General features: G+C 41.5%; 1 protein-coding gene across 9 annotated transcripts in view; it reads right to left on the reverse strand.

Annotated features, from left to right (window-relative positions):
- Positions 1 to 333: 333 nt before the first annotated feature.
- Positions 334 to 20,677, reverse strand: part of TMEM241 (transmembrane protein 241) — a 63,277-nt gene continuing 42,933 nt past the window's right edge. For 5 of the 9 annotated variants that reach the window (XM_068932351.1, XM_068932354.1, XM_068932346.1 and 2 more), the window contains 2 exons: positions 5,378 to 5,442; positions 334 to 1,026 (listed from right to left, as the gene is read on the reverse strand). In XM_068932351.1, the coding sequence (XP_068788452.1) occupies positions 966 to 1,026; positions 5,378 to 5,442 (126 nt within the window). In that variant the 3' untranslated portion in view covers positions 334 to 965. Of the gene's footprint in view, positions 1,027 to 5,377; positions 5,443 to 17,027; positions 17,142 to 20,677 lie in introns of those variants that run through there. The other 4 variants (XM_068932352.1, XM_068932349.1, XM_068932348.1 and 1 more) reach the window with 2 other exon arrangements.

Genomic DNA, 20,677 nt, shown 5'->3' on the forward strand with positions numbered 1-20,677 from the left:
TAAAACTTCCCCAAACATTATCAAATCACCATTTAATATCACTTTTATACAGATTGCTTTCCCAGGCATTAATGTCAAGACCAATTTCTACCAGCCATTAAACAATTGGAAATGAAATTATTTTAAGAACTCTTGAGATTAATTGCTTTCCACTCTTCATGACATTCATTCAAAGTTTATAATCTCTTTTGCCTCTTGCAACAATTTAAGAGACAGATCACTGCTGGGAACAGTGCGAGTCCCTCCCCACCTCTCTGGCTGACAAAAATTCACAGAGAATTCAAGAGAAATCTTGGAGAATGGGAGGAGAAAAAATACACAAAGAGCAAGCACTACAGATAATGAGATTTATTGCTGATTTCCCCATTCAGCAAAGCTGTCAATCCACCACAATTCCAGAAGCGAACTATCTTCAGAAGCCTCATGGCCTCCGTCACTATGCCAGGTCAGACAATGTGACTAGAGACCCATGTGCAGTAGCTTACTGCTACAAAATGGTTGGGAATAAAATTCGTGCTTCTTGACACTCACTTCACGGCAGGATCTGGATTCTGACATTGTTTGGTACAACCTGCTGCCAGTCTCCAACAAAAATCGGGAACATCCAGTGGGGAATGCTGCTTTTCCTGAGTTCAGATCCCTGCGCAATGGGCTGCTACTGAGAGGTTCTCACACAGAGCCATTAGCATGAGACAGTGCAGTTTTTCCTTTACCACATGAATCAGAAATAGCTTGTCTTGTGCTTTGAGGCAAAGCCTCCTAATCACCCTACCAACTATGCTGCTTTCTTAGCAGCACTATTAATAGCATATCTTTCCCTTCTTAATTAAAAAAAAGGGGGGGGGGAGGGGGTCTCTTTCCTTGTGTTTGGGTGCACTTCTTCATTCTTGCTGCTCCATTTTATTCATGATAGAGTTTCTAAGCTGCAGGTCAGCTTTTTCAACTGGTGAGATATCGGTCCTCTTTTATGTGCCTGTCCTTTCGGTGTAAACAAGCAAAGCTTCTCCAACTCCACCGATCACAAGGCTGTAAACAAAGCATAGCACAAATTTAGCATCAGGCAATGCCTCCACTTGATAAAATACCAAACAGCACAACATCAAGAGAAAGGTATTACTTTGTCTAAACACATTTCATCCTAGTGACACTACCCCAGGTGATTTTTTCATTCATTTTGCTAAAGAAATGGCTGAAACTAGAAATGTCTTATCCTACAGATCTCAGAATCTTACCCTTCCTGTACTTTAGGTCTGATGGTACACAAATGAAAGTACATAGGCAGAGATCTACCTAGGAAAAATTGCATTCAGATGTGAAAACAGCTGCACACTTGAAAAAAGCCAAGAAAAGGAAAGAAAAGAAGGAGAGTTTGAAGCTCATTAGGCTATTAATGATTCCCCTTTGCAATTCCTGCTTGTATTCTAGCCTGAAAACCTGCTACCTGACAAGTCAGGAGGGAGACATAAGCCTACGTTTTGGGGACTGAGAAAAATCAAGAAAAAAAAATTTGTTTTGGGAAGATCCCACTGGCTTAGCCAGGCCAGTGCAAATTCCTCTATCTACTGCTTTTTGTGGCGAATCCAGCGGAACAGAACTGCCAGAGCCAAAACGGCACACGTGCTCAAGAACTTCCTCAGTTCTGCTGCTCACAGCACAGTGGTGGCACTAACACTTTTTTCCTAGACTTGGGCTAGAAGTAGGGCTCCAAATAAGGATGAAAGGTTTTACAAACAAAAGATAATTCACTGGAATAAGTTATTTGTGCAATAGCTAATAATCCCCAGATCTCCTCTGCTATCATATTCAAGAGGATATGGTAGGACTCAGACTCTTCTACTCTTTCGCAATAGCGTAAAGCTAAGTGTACTGACCTTTCATCTTAGCCTCACAGCTTAGTTAGCTTATGAAGCAGAAAAGCTACTTAATGAACTTTATAAACAAAACAAACTTTTCTAAGTTCATAGGGTTTTTTTTTTTCCTTGGCAAAAAAAAAAAAAACCCCGACACGTAAAGCCAATGGCTGTCTGGACTTTAATAGCATTACGTTTACTTAATTCTTAGCTTCAGTGAATTGTTCTAAAAAAATCACATAACTCCCCTTATTCCTGAAATGAAATAACATTATATAACAAAAAATACAGTATTTTCCAATAATACAGCAAAAAGACCTGGAGTCCAGGGAGACAGTCGCTGGTGCTAGGGAGATAAGAGATATTCAGCTGTGCAATATCTACCTTTGGGTGTGGAATTACCAACGAAGAGTAAATGGCTGCTAAGGATGAAAGATTTTCAAAAAGATCTAAAGCACAGGAGTCTGTTCGCCTCTAATCACTAACAATCTCAAAGCACTTTTCTCGGGAGAGGGTTTAACTTTTGTGTCTCGCCCAGATTTCACCTCCAGTTACAAACATTCCCTCTGCATTAATTCCTTCTGAAGCTATGATCAGATAATGTATACTTGTTTATCCTAGGGGAAAATCACAACGAATATAAAAAGGACTAAACCCAACAGATTCTTAGAAATGTCTCAAATTTTTTCTTTTTGATTGTTACTTTCTATGGAAGTGTTGTTTTCTACAAAACTTTTAACTGAAATTTAACAAAGAATCCTATCTCTGCTACAACATTCTAAAAGTTAGACTGGCAGTTCTGTACAAAAGATATTAAACTGTACGGCACCGTTCTGTAAAAGGGCATTGGCATCTAAATTATTCTTTAATATCTTATGTTCTACTTTAGGCAAAATAAGAATCCCCTTTTGAAAGATCTGAAGTCTCAGGTGTCCACATGCCCAATGCAATCCGTGTTCACCAGATTACTGGGCCAACAGAAGCAATCACTGTAACTTGAAGATGGAGCAGAAACGCAAGCCCTTGCTTACATTCAATTTACCATATACAAATCCTCTGGTTTCTGTTTATTATGGGGTGACAGCTAACTGCACTTGCCCATCACACAGAAATTAACATATGATATAACGTTCTACACTAACGCTGGAGCAACACCAAAAAACTCACTGGTTTACAATGTTATGAGTACTTTGCAGCTGCTATCATCTAACAAACTATTTCCAGAGCTTTGCTGATAGCTCAGACACTGCTGATACATGTAACTCAGGAAATAAATACAAGAAATGGTTATCTTTTTGATTGTAACAATCAAAAACATAAAGGCAGCCTAAGGGCCAGAGTAAAGTTTCTTGTAACAGTGTGCATGCGTTCATTATTTATATCACTGTCAGTTCACATAGGATATGTAGTACGTGTGTAACTGTATGGCTCCATGTATTCACATTCACAGTGGTACACATGATTTTTCTTAGTATACATGTCAGTAAATGTGTATATATTATAAAATTCTACTCTAGGATGCATACAACAGACCTGCACAAACACATGTAAAATATGGTGAGGCACAGCAAGTTAAGGGCCTGGACTGGGAGTGTTGTAGGTGTATCGATATTGGTTTGGCCTCCTATACATACAGGCCACAGAAATGTATTCCTAGAGCTAAAGGAAAACACATGGTTTATTTGAGCATTTGAGACTACATATGCATAACATGTATATATGGATGCGCACACACACACATATATACATGGGGCTAGTTTAAATTGAGACTCTGCTTTCTGTAACTTCTTTAACTTCCAAGCAGCAGCTGAAGAAAAGGTAAGAGCAGAAGTCACTTGGGAAAACAGAGCAGAATATAAATGGCAGAATTTTAAACCCATTTCATTATGCTTCCAAACACTCCTGGTACATCCAAAATACATAGTTTCAACTGTAATGGTTGCATGGTGGCAGAGGTAATATAATATATCTTTGCCTTTCCATTCCCAAGGTCACATTTCACAGCGATTCTCTGCTTCTGGGTGATTAAGGCACAAATACCTTAAGATAACCATGAAAATATCAAATACAGGAAGGAAATGTGTGCTTTTCACCTCTGAAATTCCTTGAGACAATGAAGAAAAGTCAAATTCAATACAAACTGGATTATATGTGGAAAGATGGTACAGAGGACATACACGTGCAGTCATTTACCATACAAAATGCAAATGGTGCACTGAAACCAAAATTTTCCTGATAAGCAGAATGAGTTTTGGAGAACATTTCCAGGACTGTCAAAGTAAACTGAGAATATACATTCACAGATTATAGGCTGGAATTAAGTGTCAGAAGCAGCTTTTACAGACTAGGTCTGTAAATCATACCATCTACCAATCTGTAAATGAATCATTTAAAGACAACGACTCTATTGGGATGTGTAGTCTTCCATGTTTTTTTTCTCACCGCTCTCACTGATTTAAGGGAAGGAGTCAGGTGCCTGTATGCTTTTATCAATGTTAGCTTTAGCAATACAGTCTTTTTAGCATTAGTAACACAGAGAAAAGCATGTTTCAAATGACTGAAAACTAGCATACGTGCTATCAGACCAGAGATTTAGAAACATCTCTAGGAGATGATCAGAAACAAAACTGGAGCTAGAGGCACAGTAACTTAGGGTCCTGATACCATTCTAAATATCACACCTGGAAGAAGAATATGCTAAATCCACTTAGTTCAGAGCTGAATCTTCAGAGTGGCAATCAGACTGGGAAGAAAAAAGGAAGCCTAAAGCTTTCCAAAAGCAAACAGATTTTTAATTCCAATAACAAATCTAGCCTGAGAAATAACACACTTCATCCTTTTTTAGTTATTTGCATGACAAACATCTGGGAGCATCAGCCATGCACTGGAATTCCCTTTTGCTGGGTGCTGTACAAGCACAGACCAAAACCATTATCTTTGACCAAAGGAGTTTGCAACCTAAACATGTATATCACTTCCTAAAAATTTCAAGTTAAGTGACTCATAATATGTTAGGGCACATGTTACAAAAGCCAAACAGAGCTTTGGAAAGAGTTAAATATTATTTCATTTTCCTACTTGTATTAATGTATTCATAGTATACACTCTGTTAGGGACTATTCAGAAACTTGAAAGTACTCTACCGGTTAGAACAATGCTGTTGCAAAACCATGACTCCAATGTTTTACTTCCAGCTCCACCACTAATTTATAGTCTGATTTTGAATGGGTCATAGGTTTGCTTATTGCATGCATTTATCTAGCTGTAAAATCTGCTGAGCGAATTGTGGTGAGGCTTAACGTCCAAAAATGTCCTCCCACGTGTCCCTCCATGTTCTCCCACAAAGGTGGAAGAAACTCTGTTCCGTTTGTACTATTATACTGCATCCATCATTGCACGCCTGGTCCTCCTTGCAGGTAAAATGTTACTCACACTAATAGCAATTGTCATTTAAAAAGTATTTCACATAAAGCACTGCATGGAAATTCATGTTTACCATTAAGGAAAAAGCTCACGTAGGCACTTACCAAGAAATTGTTAGTACATTGGCAGTCATGACAAAGAAGAATGGCGATAAACTTGCAGTGATAACCTATACAATTGAAAAGGAAAAAACCTTGTGATATCACAAGAGAAAACGGAAATATTTTTGTTGAAATTACACTTCCACACATTGCAGTCACATTTTGTCTTTTTTTTATTTTTAACCCTTAGATTCAGTACCTAAAATGGTCAATGGACTGGAGAAACCCAGTGAGACAAACATAATGCTGAACATGAAAGTACCGCTCCTGCCCAACTTCCTTGCCCTACATAAGTATAGAGAAATACAAGCACTTCCATTTTCCTCTGGTCAGTAGGAGGCAGGCCAGGAACTGTAGAAAAAGACCCAACACACAGGGAAGCAATAGTTGTACAGTCAGCAGCAGGGACTTGCAATGTAGGAACCACTACAAAAGCATGTAGGCTGCTCCTTAGGCTTCTTCAGTAAAGACAACCGTATGCCTGTCACACGTTGCAATTATATTTTTACTGCCCTGGGATATGGCAGGGGCAGGGCGGGGAACCCGAGCAGAAAGTCCCTTATTAGCCAACCCAGATAGTTTAGCCAAGAAATCTACTTGCTTTTCTTTGCTGATAGCAAACTGGACTGGTGAGACCAGTCAGGCCTTGGCCTTGAAAAACTTGTATTTCAAAGGAGAATGACAGCTTGGTGTGTGTTGGTGGATGTAGAGAAGATTAAAAAAAAAAAAAAAAAAAAAAAGGAAAACTGTATGAGGTAAATAAAAATAATGCAATTTTGATATGTTTATATTTCAAATCTGTCATTACACCAAGGTGTCCTCAGAATGGCTCAGAGAAGACGGTGGTGAATAACTTCATATCTTCATAGCACTGACCCAAGAAATAGCTGAAAACAGCTAGTTCCTGACATACAATGTTTTGTAATACATCCCTGCTTCAACAGCTATGGAGCTACCACATCTGCACTCTGCACTCAGTTTTGAACATTTTTGTTGCCAGATGGATAATGTAAAATGGAAGGAGTTCTGAGAACAGTGACAGAGTCATTAGATGGAGGGATTCATTTTCAGTCAACAGCTAGGATAAGCAACGCCTGTGGGAAAGGAAGACATGGCAGTGACTTACAAATGCTTGGGAAATACATGCTTTGAGGAATGAAACAAACTGTTTAGGATAACACAAAACTGCCTAAGAAAAAAAGATGAAATTAAGAAACAAAACATCTAAATAATTATCAGGAAGGATTTCCTAATAGTTGTTTGTCTAGTTGTCTCCCAGGGGAGACAGCAGAAATTTCATTACTTAATCCATTAAAGACTTGTTAAAAAACACTAATGCATGTGCAACAGGGAAGCCAACGCCACTTCAGACTAAACTCTGCACACCAGAACTTGGAATAACAGTTTGTTGGTCAATACCCATTACATCTATTATGGTTACATTTTAAAAGATAGGGTTCTGAAGCTGTCTTGAGTGTAATCATCACAGGATCAAGAGCAGCAGCCGATGAGGAAAAGATGGCTGTTCATCATTCATTCAGCCCCAGGCTAACAGTTGGCTGGAGAGGGGAGTAGCTTGCAATAATCTAAAGCTGGCAGTGAGATCACACAATGGCTGCAAGCACTACACACAAGCTATGGTGCTCCATGGGCACTGCAGAGTTAGAGCCTCTTCTGCCCTCTTTGGGGATGCTCTCTAGTTCAGGGAGAATCAGATATGCACAGATGGCTTTTTTTCTTCCTAGAGATTACCACACATCATGCCCTGACTGTTCTTCATTTGCCTACAGCACAGGTGCTTCGCACAGGGAATGAGGCAGGAGTTGGATTTGGTCCAGGAAAGACACTGCAGATCTACTCCATTCCTGCACAGGAATCAAACTGCTGGTATCACAACAGTCACAGACTGTCCATCCATCTGACTTAAATATTTCTGCAGTGCTTATCATACAACATGAGCAACGCTGAAAAGCTTGAAGAAAACAAGAAAATAACAGAAAATATAAGTTTCCACTCCAGCAGAAAGTCAGAGATATGTATCAGTACTATTCCTCCATCCTCAGCTGTATGCCAGTAAAACATGCATACAGGCAAACCTTCAAATAAAAAGATGCACTCAAGAGAGACTGATAGAGGAGAAAGACAAGTCACCAACTGAGAGTTATTCTTCAGAACTCCAGAAGATGATATTGCAACTGCCTGCATTGAGGGCGGAGTACAAGAGAGACAAGGCACTCCTGGAGAGAGTCCAGCGGAGGGCTACCAAGATGATGAAGGGACTGGAGCATCTCTCCTATGAAGAAAGGAGGAGACAGCTGGGCCTGTTCAGCCTGGAGAGAGAAGACTGAGAGGCGATCTCATCAACGTCTACAAGTATCTGAAGGGGGAGTGTCGAGAGGATGGGGCCAGACTCTTCTCCGTGGTGCCCAGCGACAGGACAAGAGGCAACAGGCAGAAACTGAACCACAGGAAGTTCCACCTGAACCTGAGAAAAAACTTCTTTCCTGTGCGGGTGACTGAGCACTGGCACAGGTTGCCCAGAGAGGTAGTGGAGTCTCCTTCCCTGGAGATATTCAAAACCCGCCTGGATGCGATGCTGGGCAATGCGCTCTAGAGGACCCTGCTTGAGCAGGGGGCGTGGGACTAGATGATCTCCAGGGGTCCCTTCCAACCTCAACCATTCTGTGATTAGATTAGACTAGATCTTCCCCTTACATACCTTGCAGGAACTACACTAACCTACACAGAACTATTTCTCATTTCCATCAGTGCGAATGATTGTAGCGTTAATTGTACTGAGCTTACGTTAGGCTAATGCTAGTTTAGTGTGTAAAAACGTATCCGTTACCAAGCGCGCAAACAGGAATTAATAAAGGATGGCAGCCACGATATCTACACAGCAGTTCTTTTGAGTTGTTCTCCTGAAACAAGCTGTATTTGAGAAGTGACACAAGCCAAAGTTGTGTCAGCCGCTCCATTATGGTCATGTTTATTAGAAACTTGAGAAGAGGCCAAGAACAGAGAAACAGGCATTTAAGAGTTCTCTGAGAACAAGCCTTATCAAAAACAATACACCATTCTACTGCAATCATCTCAAACCTCTGCAAAAACGCTACTGCAGGCTACAGCCTTTTGGACTATTACTGCAGAACACTTGTATTTTTTAAAAATTATTTAAGACCGTCTCAGTGCCAAAGAGAAACAAAATGTGGGTTAGAAGAGCACATGGAGTAAGTGGGTGCAAGAAAAGAAACAAATCAAAAGAAAAACATATTGCTAAAATGGCCACCTTCTCTTGTTTATATAAAAGAGGAACATATTCAAAAATGAAAAACAAATTTTCAGGGAAGTCAACCATATAATTTGTTCCAGGGGAGCAATCTAATATCTAAGGACATAGATCAGAAGCTGATTTTCCTTTTACTACATTTCAGCATTTACTAAAGTGTTTTAAGTGCACATGTATTTAGATAAAAAGACACCTACACCGATGTTCAGAATGTCCTTTAAAAAAAAAAAAACAACAACATGCTAAGCACAGTAACCCCCCTTTCCTCACTTTAAAGGTCACAGTTGTCTGCCCAGGCATTCAGATGCCTTAGGAAAAGGAATAAGCTTACAAGACAAAGGAAATCAAGTAAAGGGTAAGCTAAAGTTGACGATTTCAAAACCTAATTTGGTGCTGAATCATTAAAAGTAAAAGATGGACATACAATTTTAATTAGCTCTAACCAGCATGTTTTAAACCAAGTTCCCCAAGATTCTGACCTTCAGTCACTAATTACACCAAATGACTCAGACTGGATGGGTGAACCCCAACAGCCTTAGACAAAAGAATAGTTTAATCGTTCTGATTACTTATATGCTTAAAAAAATCTGTGCCCATGCAATACTGCAAAAGCTATTTTTAAAGACACTTACACTGTGAATATATCTACAAAATTCTGAGACAGCTTACAGTAATTAGGAAAAAAAATCCAGATGTAGCATCATTTAAGAAAATATTTCCATGTGAGCTGAAGTTGTTGCTGAGAAATCATTTCAAACACCTTCCTTTACAAAGCATACATCAGCAAGTAGTTAAGGGAAATAACTTTATCCTTGTGACAGATGCCTTCATCTGGGATCAGGTCTGGGAATTAAAAAAAAAAAAAGAGTTTGCTGATCTCTGACCCAGCTTGCAGAAACTCATTAACCTGTCCTGACTTACCTTAGATGAAACAGCTTCCATAGTATAGCAGGTAACCTGCCTGAGCTAGGACTGCAAATTGCAATGGGAAGATGAAAGAAGTTTAGAGAAGCGATTACCTCAAGCACAGGGAGAATGTTGTACGATTGCTAGAGCAAAGACTGGGCCTGTACAGTTAGATAATGAAACGAAACAAGGGACTTCTTTACACGGATATTCTAGTGTAGGGAGAGAACAAGAGCCAGAAAATAGTGGGCAGTACAGCCCTATGGCTTAGTTATGCCACAGAGGAGTGGCTTAAAATAGCAAACCTTTCATACTAGAAGTGGGATTGGACCCACCTAGAAAAGATGACAGAGCAGAGAAATACAGATTCACTGATCACCTTACTTGTCGCTCCCTCCTTACAGAGCGAAACAAAGCCTGTGAGATCTCTGTTCCAGTCTCTGACTAGGAATGACATGTTTTGAGGAGGTTCAGCAACTGATCATTGTAAAGAGTGAAATGAAAGAAGGGGGGCTGAACCGATTGTACATAATGGCTATGGACATACAACAGCTGTAACGTCTGTACACCAGAGAAATCAGGACCATCAAGAATAAACTCACCAGGAGCTAATAACACTTGAAATCACTTAGGAGGAATAAAGTTTGTCTTTATTTCCTCTGCAGTGCAATAGGCATATTCTGCCTGCCTGAAAGGTTGAGCTTTGGGTAGGTAAGTGGACAGTAACCACTGGCACACCACAGTCTGGCAAAGCAGAGTAATGTGAGGATCTAGAATATTAACCCATAGGAAGCAGAACAGCCATAGGTTTCAAACTTTTTGGTTAGGAGAGATTCCCAGATTCAATTCCCCACCAAAAAGGGTGCAAATTTAGGGCACTTCCATCATTCAAGGAACCAAAGACAGGCCCAGAAGCCACATAACATTCCACAAACTGTTTACATCATTTTTTCATTCAAACTGCAGTGAAGGACACCACAGTGCCTAAGTTTGCAATCCAAGGAGAAGCTGGGAGTCAATTCCACAGGTGCAGAGTTCACTCTGCATCAAGCTGAACTACTGGCAGCAAGAACAGTTATACTGTCCTTGAAGAGCTAGACATCAGGCTAAGGTTCATAAAGCACAAACAGCCTCACGTGTGGAAACACTTGTTGCACTGTAGGGGCAAATCCAGCACGTAAAGTCAACCTTGCACACGAAAAAAGGAGGTACAAGAAAGAATGTGCTCTCATACACCTATATTTGTAAATTTGCTTCACGGATCTATGAGCACAGGGAAGCATTGTTGCCACAAGCTTTAAAGAGACCCCAAGGAACTTTGATAGATATGCCACTACACCACCCATGATGTGAATGACCCCCTCTTTATCCCAATCACGTTATGGCTAGATGAGAAAAGAAGCTCTCAATGGAGAGACAAATTTATTTCATACAAGGTATTTCCGACCCAAAAAAAAAAAAAAGCGAGGGAGCACACGCTGTTAACAGTTCAAGCAACAGAAGGAGGAGTGCTCAGAGGACAAAGAAAAATGCTAGGTTGTGAGTGGTGTCTGTTCTGGAAGAGAAGACAGATGTTCTGCAACAGGGAAAAGGGATGGTAAGGAAGAGAAGCAAAGCAATATCGTAGGGTCAAGCAGAGGTATATTTATAAACTGATAGGTACCAAGAGAGCTATGCATAGCTATGCTTACATTTCACATTCTCTTTCCTGACACGAGCCCTATGCACCAACTGTCTAACCAAAGTTGTCACCAGCCTAGCAGAAAGGCTTCAGGCATGTCCATTTATACTAGAGTCACTTGAGCCTAGAAGGGTCTCCCTCTTTGCTACCTCCAGAGTGTGAAGCCTGTGTCAGGTCACGGGCAATCTGCTAGGACCTCTTTGTGCAGGAGTTAAGCTGATGTTATGGTCAAGGCAAATGGTTCATGAGCTTCCTGAAGAAGCTGGATGAGACTCAGGAGGAACTGAGAACGCAACTGAAATCCCAAATGACACCACAGTCACGGTCATCTCCATAAAAGACATGGAAATGATACACACAATCAGTGCTTCTGGCGTTAGTGTGCACAAACTTGGTGACACTTTGGAATACGATAGACACTTTTTTTATTCTGATAACCCTGCTCTCCTTCCAGCGGAAACTCTATGGATATGCATGTTCCACTGATGGGCCTGACATAACCGAGTCTGCCCTTCCTCCAGAAAGTTTCAGTGCTCTCCTAGACATCTTTAGCCACAACCAATCAGGGATGGATGAGCCAGTATACAGACTTCTACACTCCCACTGTAGTGATGGCTGCAATGGACTTGCCAATACTGAAGCCTCTGGCCCTAGATCTGTACAAACGTGATATCACAGAATCACAGAATCGTTTAGGTTGGAAGGGACCTCTGGAGATCATCTAGTCCAACCTCCCTGCTCAAGCAGGGTCCTCTAGAGCATATTGCCCAGGATCACATCCAGACGGCTTTTGAATATCTCCAGGGAAGGAGACTCCACAGCCTCTCTGGGCAACCTGTTCCAACGCTCTGTCACCCTCACAGTGAAGAAGTTTTTTCTCAGGTTCAGATGGAACTTCCTGTGGTTCAGTTTGTGCCCGTTGCCTCTTGTCCTGTTGCTGGGCACCACGGAGAAGAGGCTGGCCTCATCCTCTTGACACTCCCCCTTCAGATACTTGTACACGTTGATGAGATCCTCTCTCAATCTTCTCTTCTCCAGGCTGAACAGGCCCAGCTCTTGCAGTCTTTCTTCCTAGGAGAGGTGCTCCAGCCCTCTAATCATCTTGGTAGCCCTCCGCTGGACTCTCTCCAGGAGTGCCATGTCTCTCTTGTACTGGGGAGCCCAGAACTGGACACAGTACTCCAGGTGAGGCCTCCCCAGGGCTGAGTAGAGGGGCAGCATCACCTCCCTCGACCTGCTGGCAACACTCTGCCTAATGCACCCCAGGAGACCATTGGCCTTCTTGGCCACAGGGGCACACTGCTGGCTCATGTTTAACTTGTTGTCCACCAGCACTCCCAGGTCCTTCTCTGCAGAGCTACTTTCCAACAGGTCAGTCCCCAGCCTGTACTGGTGCATGGGATTATTCCTGCCTAGGTGCAGGACCTTGCACTTGCCTTTCTTGAACTTCATGTGGTTCCTCTCCGCCCACCTCTCCAGCCTGTCCAGGTCCCTCTGAATGGCAGCACAGTCTTCTGGCGCATCAGCCTCTCCCCCCAGTTCTGTATCAGCAAACTTGCTGAGGGTGCACTCTGTCCCTTCCTCCAGGTCATTGATGAATATATTGAACAAGACTGGGCCCAGGACTGACCCCTGGGGGACACCACTAGCCACAGGCCTCCAACTCGACTCTGCGCCATTCACCACAACCCTCTGAGCTCGGCCATCCAGCCAGTTCTCAAGCCACCTCACCGTCCACTCATTTAGCCCACACTTCCTGAGCTTACCTAGGAGGATGTGATGGGAGACAGGGTCAAAAGCCTTGCTGAAGTCCAGAAAGACAACACCCACTGCTCTGCCCTCATCTACCCAGCCAGTCATTCTGTCATAGAAGGCTATCAGATTGGTCAAGCATGATTTCCCTTTGGTGAATCCATGCTGACTACTCCTGATCACCTTCTTGTCCTCCAGATGCTTAGAGATGACCTCCAGGAGGAGCTGTTCCATCACCTTTCCAGGGATGGAGGTGAGGCTGACAGGCCTGTAGTTTCCTGGCTCCTCCTTCTTGCCCTTTTGGAAGACTGGCGTGACATTGGCTTTCTTCCAGTCCTCAGGCACCTCTCCTGATCTCCAGGACCTTTCAAAGAGGATGGAGAGTGGCCTAGCGATAACATCCGCCAGCTCCCTCAGCACTCGTGGGTGCATCCCATCGGGGCCCATGGATTTGTGGATGTCAAGTTTGGACAAAAGATCTCTAACCTGATCCTCCTCCACCAAGGGAGAGTCTTCCTTTCTCCAGCCTTCCTCTCTTGCCTCCAAGGTCTGGAATTCCTCAGGACTGGCCTTAGCAGTGAAGACGGAAGCAAAGAAGGCATTCAATAACTCTGCCTTCTCTGTATCCTTTGTCACCAGGGCACCTGCCCCATTCAGCAGCGGGCCCACGTTTTCCCTAGTCTTCCCTTTTGCTATTGATGTATTTGAAGAAGGCCTTCTTGTTGTCCTTGACATCCCTTGCCAGATTTAATTCCAACTGGGCCTTAGCCTTCCTTGTCGCATCCCTGCACGCTCTGACAACGTCCCTGTATTCCTCCCAAGTGGCCTGTCCCCTTTTCCACATTCTGTACACTTCCTTCTTCTGCTGGAGTTTTGCCAGGAGTTCCTTGCTCATCCATGAGCAGGTCTCCTGCCCGCTTTGCTGGACTTCTTCCTCAGAGGGATGCACTGATCCTGAGCCTGGAGGAAGTGACGCTTGAATATTAACCAGCTTTCTTGGACCCCTTGGGATATAGCCAACTCCCAAACAGCAGTGCCAGAAATGAGTATTCTGCCTTTGCAGAACCAGTAGCAGCTGATGGCATAAGGCATATACTGAAATTAGGAACCTGTTGTTAGATGCTGATGACACTAAACAAAACCAAAGTAATGTTGCTGGCCCATTTTTACTGATGAGGGGCCTCCAGCAACTTATCACTGAGGTACAGGCAGAGAAAATTGTTGCTTCTTCCTAGAGGCTCCCACCCTCGCTTTTGCTCTTCCCCAAGCTTCCTGAAACATTTCAGTGCAAAGTCAGCGGAGCCTGATAGTCAGGAAAATATCAACCCTTCACAGAAGTCTGCACGGTGGGGCCTTGAGATGGCTTAGTACAGACAAGATTAGGGCAGGACAAGTGCTGAAGTGGCTTCTGAGATACAGGTGTCAACTCCAAGAGTGCCTGATGGTATGCAACAGGAATGAAATCGAAAGGCATCACAGTTCTTCAGAAAGGAAATGGATAGGACACTCCAGCTGGGGGCACCTTCACTACACCAAGAAGGAAGGACCTAATGGAGAAACGCAAACCTGGCTAGAGACACTGCGGGATAAATGGCTACTTCCTCCGCATGTTATATTGCTGTAACTGTTAGGGCCGCAATCCATTCCTGAGTTGCACTACTGCCAGGACAGACTCAAGCATCTGCTATTCCTTAGGGCAGAGAGTGACATTAACATCCAGTCCCAGCTGAGCTTTGCCCACAGTTCTGTGTGAGAAACAGAAATCTAGTCAAGAGCTCCCGACTCCTTCTCAGCGTCTTGGAAAAGGTTTCCCTGAGCATTAATCTTAATTGGCTAGTCATGTCCTCTCAAGGATACGAATCAATGCACTTGAATTCATCCTGAAAGATTTAAGATGGGAATTAAAAAAAAAAAAAAAGCTTTATAGAGAATGAAGCAAAAATATAGATCGGAGAACTCTCTGCTAAAGGACCTTAAGAATAGGCAAGACTGCAGTTGGTCCAGCTTCCCAAACAGATCTACTTCTGACCATATAATGTAAGAAAATTCTGATAAAAGTTTGATCCCTGAGGAAAACGTTTTAAGGACAGGAGACAACAATGGCATCCTAAGAGCTCCCAGTTCTTGACTAAGTAGACACTTGAATCCTAGCAGATACAGAAATGTTGGATCAGCATTCTTTGCTGCCTTGTCTGCTCCACAGATCAGAGTTGTGATTATCCCACAGTCCCTACGGTGGCAATTCTCTTAACAGTTCAAACCAACCAGTTCTGCACAGACAAATGTGTCATTCTTGACAACACTAATTGATCCCTTCCATCCCTGATATCACAACTACCTCATAGAAAGGTTTTCTAACTGCCAAATCTGGGTCTGGATTTTGACTATCTAACGTTTCCAAGGTGTTCAGGAACATACTGTTTGTATAACCAAGAACAAAGAGGCAGACATTTCCAACATTGAGATGTTGATTTAATTTTCCTATCTATAATTGAAAGACATGGGGGATTTAGTCCAGACACGACCCTGATTTTTTAATATTACAGCTATATTTGCATGTACCCTAGGAAAAGCAGGAGTGAATCAGAAGAAACACAAACTGCTAGTAAGTTAAATGCCATAGTTCTTGCCGCAAGTGAACACAGGATACTTTACAGAAGTTTGCCTTTGTTTGTGTATGCAGAGCCAATCCATTTAACCTCACTTCCCCAAACTGCCAAAGTCTCTGTCCTTACAAAAAAGGATATTTTTTCCAAAGACAGTGTTTTCAAATAGCTTATCAAGTTCACTCACTGTTCAAAATAATTATTCCTATTTATCATCAGGTCATCTTCTCAAAACATCAGGGAACAGCTTCTGATGTACGTAACCTTTGTTTTCATTCTACTGGTGGAATTCAAGCAATGTCAGGCTTTTTATAGACATACTTGCTTTGTCCTCCTTCTGCATGTTTTAACCAGCTGCTAAGATAATCTTCAAAAATCGCCAGGGAAATGGGTCGCTGTTAGTGCCACTGAAAACAGCTAAATCAAGATAATCATGTACTACTACAAAAGACAAAAATGAAAGCAGGCCAAATCAGCAAAACAGTATTTTCTCTCATTTCTTCAGGGAAAGTCATTGAAATAGTTTCCCAAATTTCAGGGTTACATCTCGTGTGTGTGTGTGTGTGTGTGTACACACATGTGTTTATGTATCTATCTGAGAGCAAGCATATGTACATAGCATTTTATATTTGAGTCTGCATATTTCAGGTATGGAGATTTAGCAAAAAACGAACAAAAAGGTCAGAACAGGAAAAAAGGAACAGCTTATCTTTCAATGCCATCACCTGCATTCACTAATTCACATGAATTCTCCAAACTAGTAACACCGTTCCTCATTGTTTACATATACTTTTAATTTCATCTGGACAACACGCCATTTCCATTTAGCTCTCCTCTGCTTTGCTACATCCAAATTTAAGGCAACGAAACATTGTCTATTGGGAACCTAAGACATTGTCTAGGCCATTGTCTATTCTCGGCACCTAAGCAAGAATATATTGATCCAGAGAGATCCACCAGCTACAGAAAGAGATGAACAAGGCAATGACTCTGATGGACAAGGATAGCCAAAACCAAGGAAGAACACTGTAGGACCTGGACTTCCTCTGTCTAAACCTAAACTAAAATGGCCCAGTGTGCACTAGTAAGCCCTTCTAAAATTACAAGCCTGGAGAGAAGATTTTTGTAGATTAGACGCTGATTGTGAAGTTTCACCAACAGCATAAAGTCAGCATTGAATGGCAAGAGGCATCTGATAAGTACCAGTAAACTCACTGATTATGGAAGGATATTACAGGCACTGGAAAATTTATCTTAGCTGGGCAGAACAGGGAAGGGAACAAAACACCCTGCAAAAGATGACAAACACGGTACAGATCCTTCCTCACAAGCATAGGATGGAACTATAACCAGTCATGCCATCTGGATTGTTTGTGAAAAGGGCAGGGGAGAATCAAAGACAAAGAAAAAACAAATTACTATTTTATTCCCATGGTCATCGGCCACAACATAGCACCGTCACAGCTGCAGATACTGTCCACAGAAGATTTCCCCACTTGTTCTCTCCAATCCTACATAGTACCTGAATGAATCCTTCAAAGAAAAAAAAAAAATCACACAAAAATCAGACTACCATTCACTGTTTAGTTTCAGGTCAGCTTTGGGGCATGAACTACCATGGAAATAAGAACATCCCTGGAAGATTTCAATCATGCTGCCTACTATAATAAGGCGCTGCAATCTGGATCATTTCTAGAAGCGTGAACAGGAAGTACTGGCTCCTTGTAAATCACGTTTTAAGCGTTGAAGTCAGTCTCTGGTTAAAAGAGGTACAGAAAGTGAGGGTAAAATTTCTCCACCCGATTCTCCTGTAAAGCTTCCTCCCCCTACTCAGCTGTACTGATCAAAACACTGAAAGGACCCGTGACATTTTACTTTGTTCTGAGAGTCTGTTGTTATGCGTCCAGACAAAAGGAAAGACAAAATATGCTGCTTAACTGCTTCAGGTGACAGAGGAGCCTCTTGAACGAGCAGTACTAATAAAGCCACTGACAAGAAAGGATTATAAGCAGAGTCAGCTTTTTGTAGGGAGAAAAGAAGAAAAATTTTAAGCCTTGAAAAAAATCAAAAAAATGGTCCTTCCAAAAGGAAACAGCAATGCCATGATCCTGCCTGCAAAGCTGAGCAGCCCAAACAAGGGAAACAAGTCAAGTGACATGTTAGAAAAAGGGGGAAAGCTAAACAGGTTTTGCTCTCAGTTCTGCTTACTAGCTTAAAGGTAATTCAAGCATGTACAGCTGCATTGCCCTCACAGTCTGACCAAAACGCAGACATTTGAAATACATTATGCATTCAAAATAAAAAAGGTATGAAAAAAGAAAGATAGGAGAGTTAATTAAATGACAAACAAAAGTAAAATAAGCAGCCTGCCTTCTAAAACATTTTCAGAATAGAGGCTGTATACATGCTCATCTCCAGCAAAAAATTAGATATTTTTAAGGGTTTTTGAACTACACTGATACCCAAAATAAAAATCTGTATCTCACAGGGGAGTGTTTCTATATATTAACTTTTCAATTGCTACATGAAAGCAGATTTCTTAAATAACTCCAGTATGATTTTAGAAGACTACGCAATTCTATGCCTAGAGAGGTGTACACAGTTTCAGTAGTTAGGGAGTTAGATATACATCCCCTGCTTCTGGTCACATGTATGAAGATTTCTTCAGGGCTGTTTTTCGAATGTTCTTTCTGTTCTGGGATCTGGTAAGTCAATCAATACACCCAAGACCGTAATCCTTTCAAGTGCTCCCAGGGCAAGACTGAAGCAATAGGTGATTGTATCAACTTCCATAAATTCATTCAGAATCCAACCCTATCGGATTAATACATTGCCAAGGATTAATATATAATCCTCTCAGATTAATACGATAAAGCTTTTTTTTTTTTTCCTAAAAAAAAAAAAAACCTGGAACATCATGTGAATGCGAAAAGAACTACTGAATAGCTGGCCAACTTCATCATTCTTTTATTCCTTATAAGACAAAGGTGGCCAAGGTATTGTTCTTGAACTGTACGCCTCTCATTAGGAGTTCAGCTGTGGGAGAAAATGAGCCGTCAGGGGATACTGAAGCTGTCATTACCAAGTCATCCTGGAGCCCAGCTGCATGCCCAGCCCCATCCTACAATGCAGAAAGGTCTCAAAAAAAGCTATCTCTCTCTTGCCTCTGAATCACTTTCAGAGATCCCCTTGCCCTCACCTCTTTAAATATGCGACATCTGCCTAACAGCTCTCAGACATGCAAAGATTTTAAGTGTAAAGCTCACAGATAGCCTTTGATTCTTGCCAATTCCTTAATTTGTCTTTTTTTTTCTTTTTTAAACCACACAAGAGTCACCATGGAGAAAAATACAACAATTATTTTACATTGCATAGCCACATTACAATAGCTAAATACAGAAAGCAAAGAAAGATAACTGGGTTACTGAATGTAATAAACAGAATTTACATAAAACAATATGTACATTTAGCAATACTGTGATACCATGGTCATATTTATAATGATCAGACATGAACAAGACAAGACTTCCTCTCTTCAGAAAGGCCTACATTCATCAAGGTTCAAATATATCTCTATATATACATATTATATATACACAGATGGTACATATAGTATACAAATACATAATATGCATTACTGATGAGTTATGATTGGAATATTCAAGCGCATCATAACTCACTTCAATTTTTTGCAAGGAATGAAAGATACCTTGAAACCGTTAAAAAACAAAATTATTTTGCCACTGGGAAAACACCAGATTTGGTTGAAAATTATGGTAGCCATTTCTTTTTGGACATCAAGTAACCACTCCACCCTACCTTCAATCAAATACAAATATCAGACGTCCTGTCATAATAAAGAGAAAGCCAAAACAAGAAGCATGTGCTCTCTGCTACTGGAGATAATAGCCAAAACATACATTTCCCCTTCCTATGACTAATGAGATAGCTGGTGAAGTGCCACCAATCCCCAGCCTATAAAATGTAGTGTGGTTATAGTGCGGAGTTCAATTTTAACCATGCTTCAGTTCATATTTAAACATTTCTTAAATGTGATCACTGGAAATGTAATCCAGAAACTGATACTTCTCTGGTTGCTCAGCTTCTGCATTAACAAGGAAAAGAGAAAACTGCGCAATTCATGCAAGTTCTCCCTGAGGCATGCTTTGCTGATATGAAATCATTACCAGTCGTGATTCAAATAGGTGCACATACATGCCCCAGATTAATAGCATCTGTTTAGCTGAAGCTCTGAAAGTGAGAGGCAGAATTGATTCCGCAGCTGAAGTCTTATCAAATAAAGTTTTAAAAAAAAGGTCATTTGAGGAGGGATAAGAGAAGGCTTCATTAGGCCGAATAACTTTGATTATCTTTGATTCTCTCTGTTGATTCATGTAGATTTGACCAAAAAGGGAAATATCTTTGTATTTCTAGGGTACACCAAACTTAAGTTCCAAAGCCTCCCAGTTCCCACAGCTGCTTCATGTATTGCTCTCTTGCAACGTTCAGCAAGAAGTGCTCTGCGCAACCGTATTTCTTCTGTCATTTCAGATTATCAAGGAGTTGCTTTTCCTTAAACTCTGTCCCACTACTACAGAGGCCTTAAACTGCTCTTTGCATTTAGTCTCTCCTCTGAAAGTCTCTGTCCTCTGGGCTCAGAAGCTGGCAGGGCATTGCGATTCATCCTGCTGTTCTCATTTTATGAATTATCAAATATTTCTATACTGGAATCAGCATTCATTGAACAACATCAACAGCAGTGAAGCGTTCTGTGGACACTGTTTTGCTGGAATGGACAAAATGTTTGTTTACTCAAGTACTAGCTGGTGCCAGAGATATCAGACCAGAATTTAAGATCCTCCCATAAAGCAGATGGTCTGCAATCCAGGTGCATATCAGAATAAAGGAGGGATTTGCATCTAGACCTTAACTAACACACCAAGGCACACAGTTTATCAGTCTTTCCACTTCTGTTCTAGAAAGATTTCTAGATAACGTCTGCTTCTAATGAAATTACTAGGGACACAGCCACTGGAACCTTCTGAGCAGATCCGAGTCCACAAAAAATA

The sequence above is a fragment of the Struthio camelus genome, chromosome 2 (genome assembly GCF_040807025.1).
Source record: "Struthio camelus isolate bStrCam1 chromosome 2, bStrCam1.hap1, whole genome shotgun sequence".
NCBI lineage: Eukaryota > Metazoa > Chordata > Aves > Struthioniformes > Struthionidae > Struthio > Struthio camelus.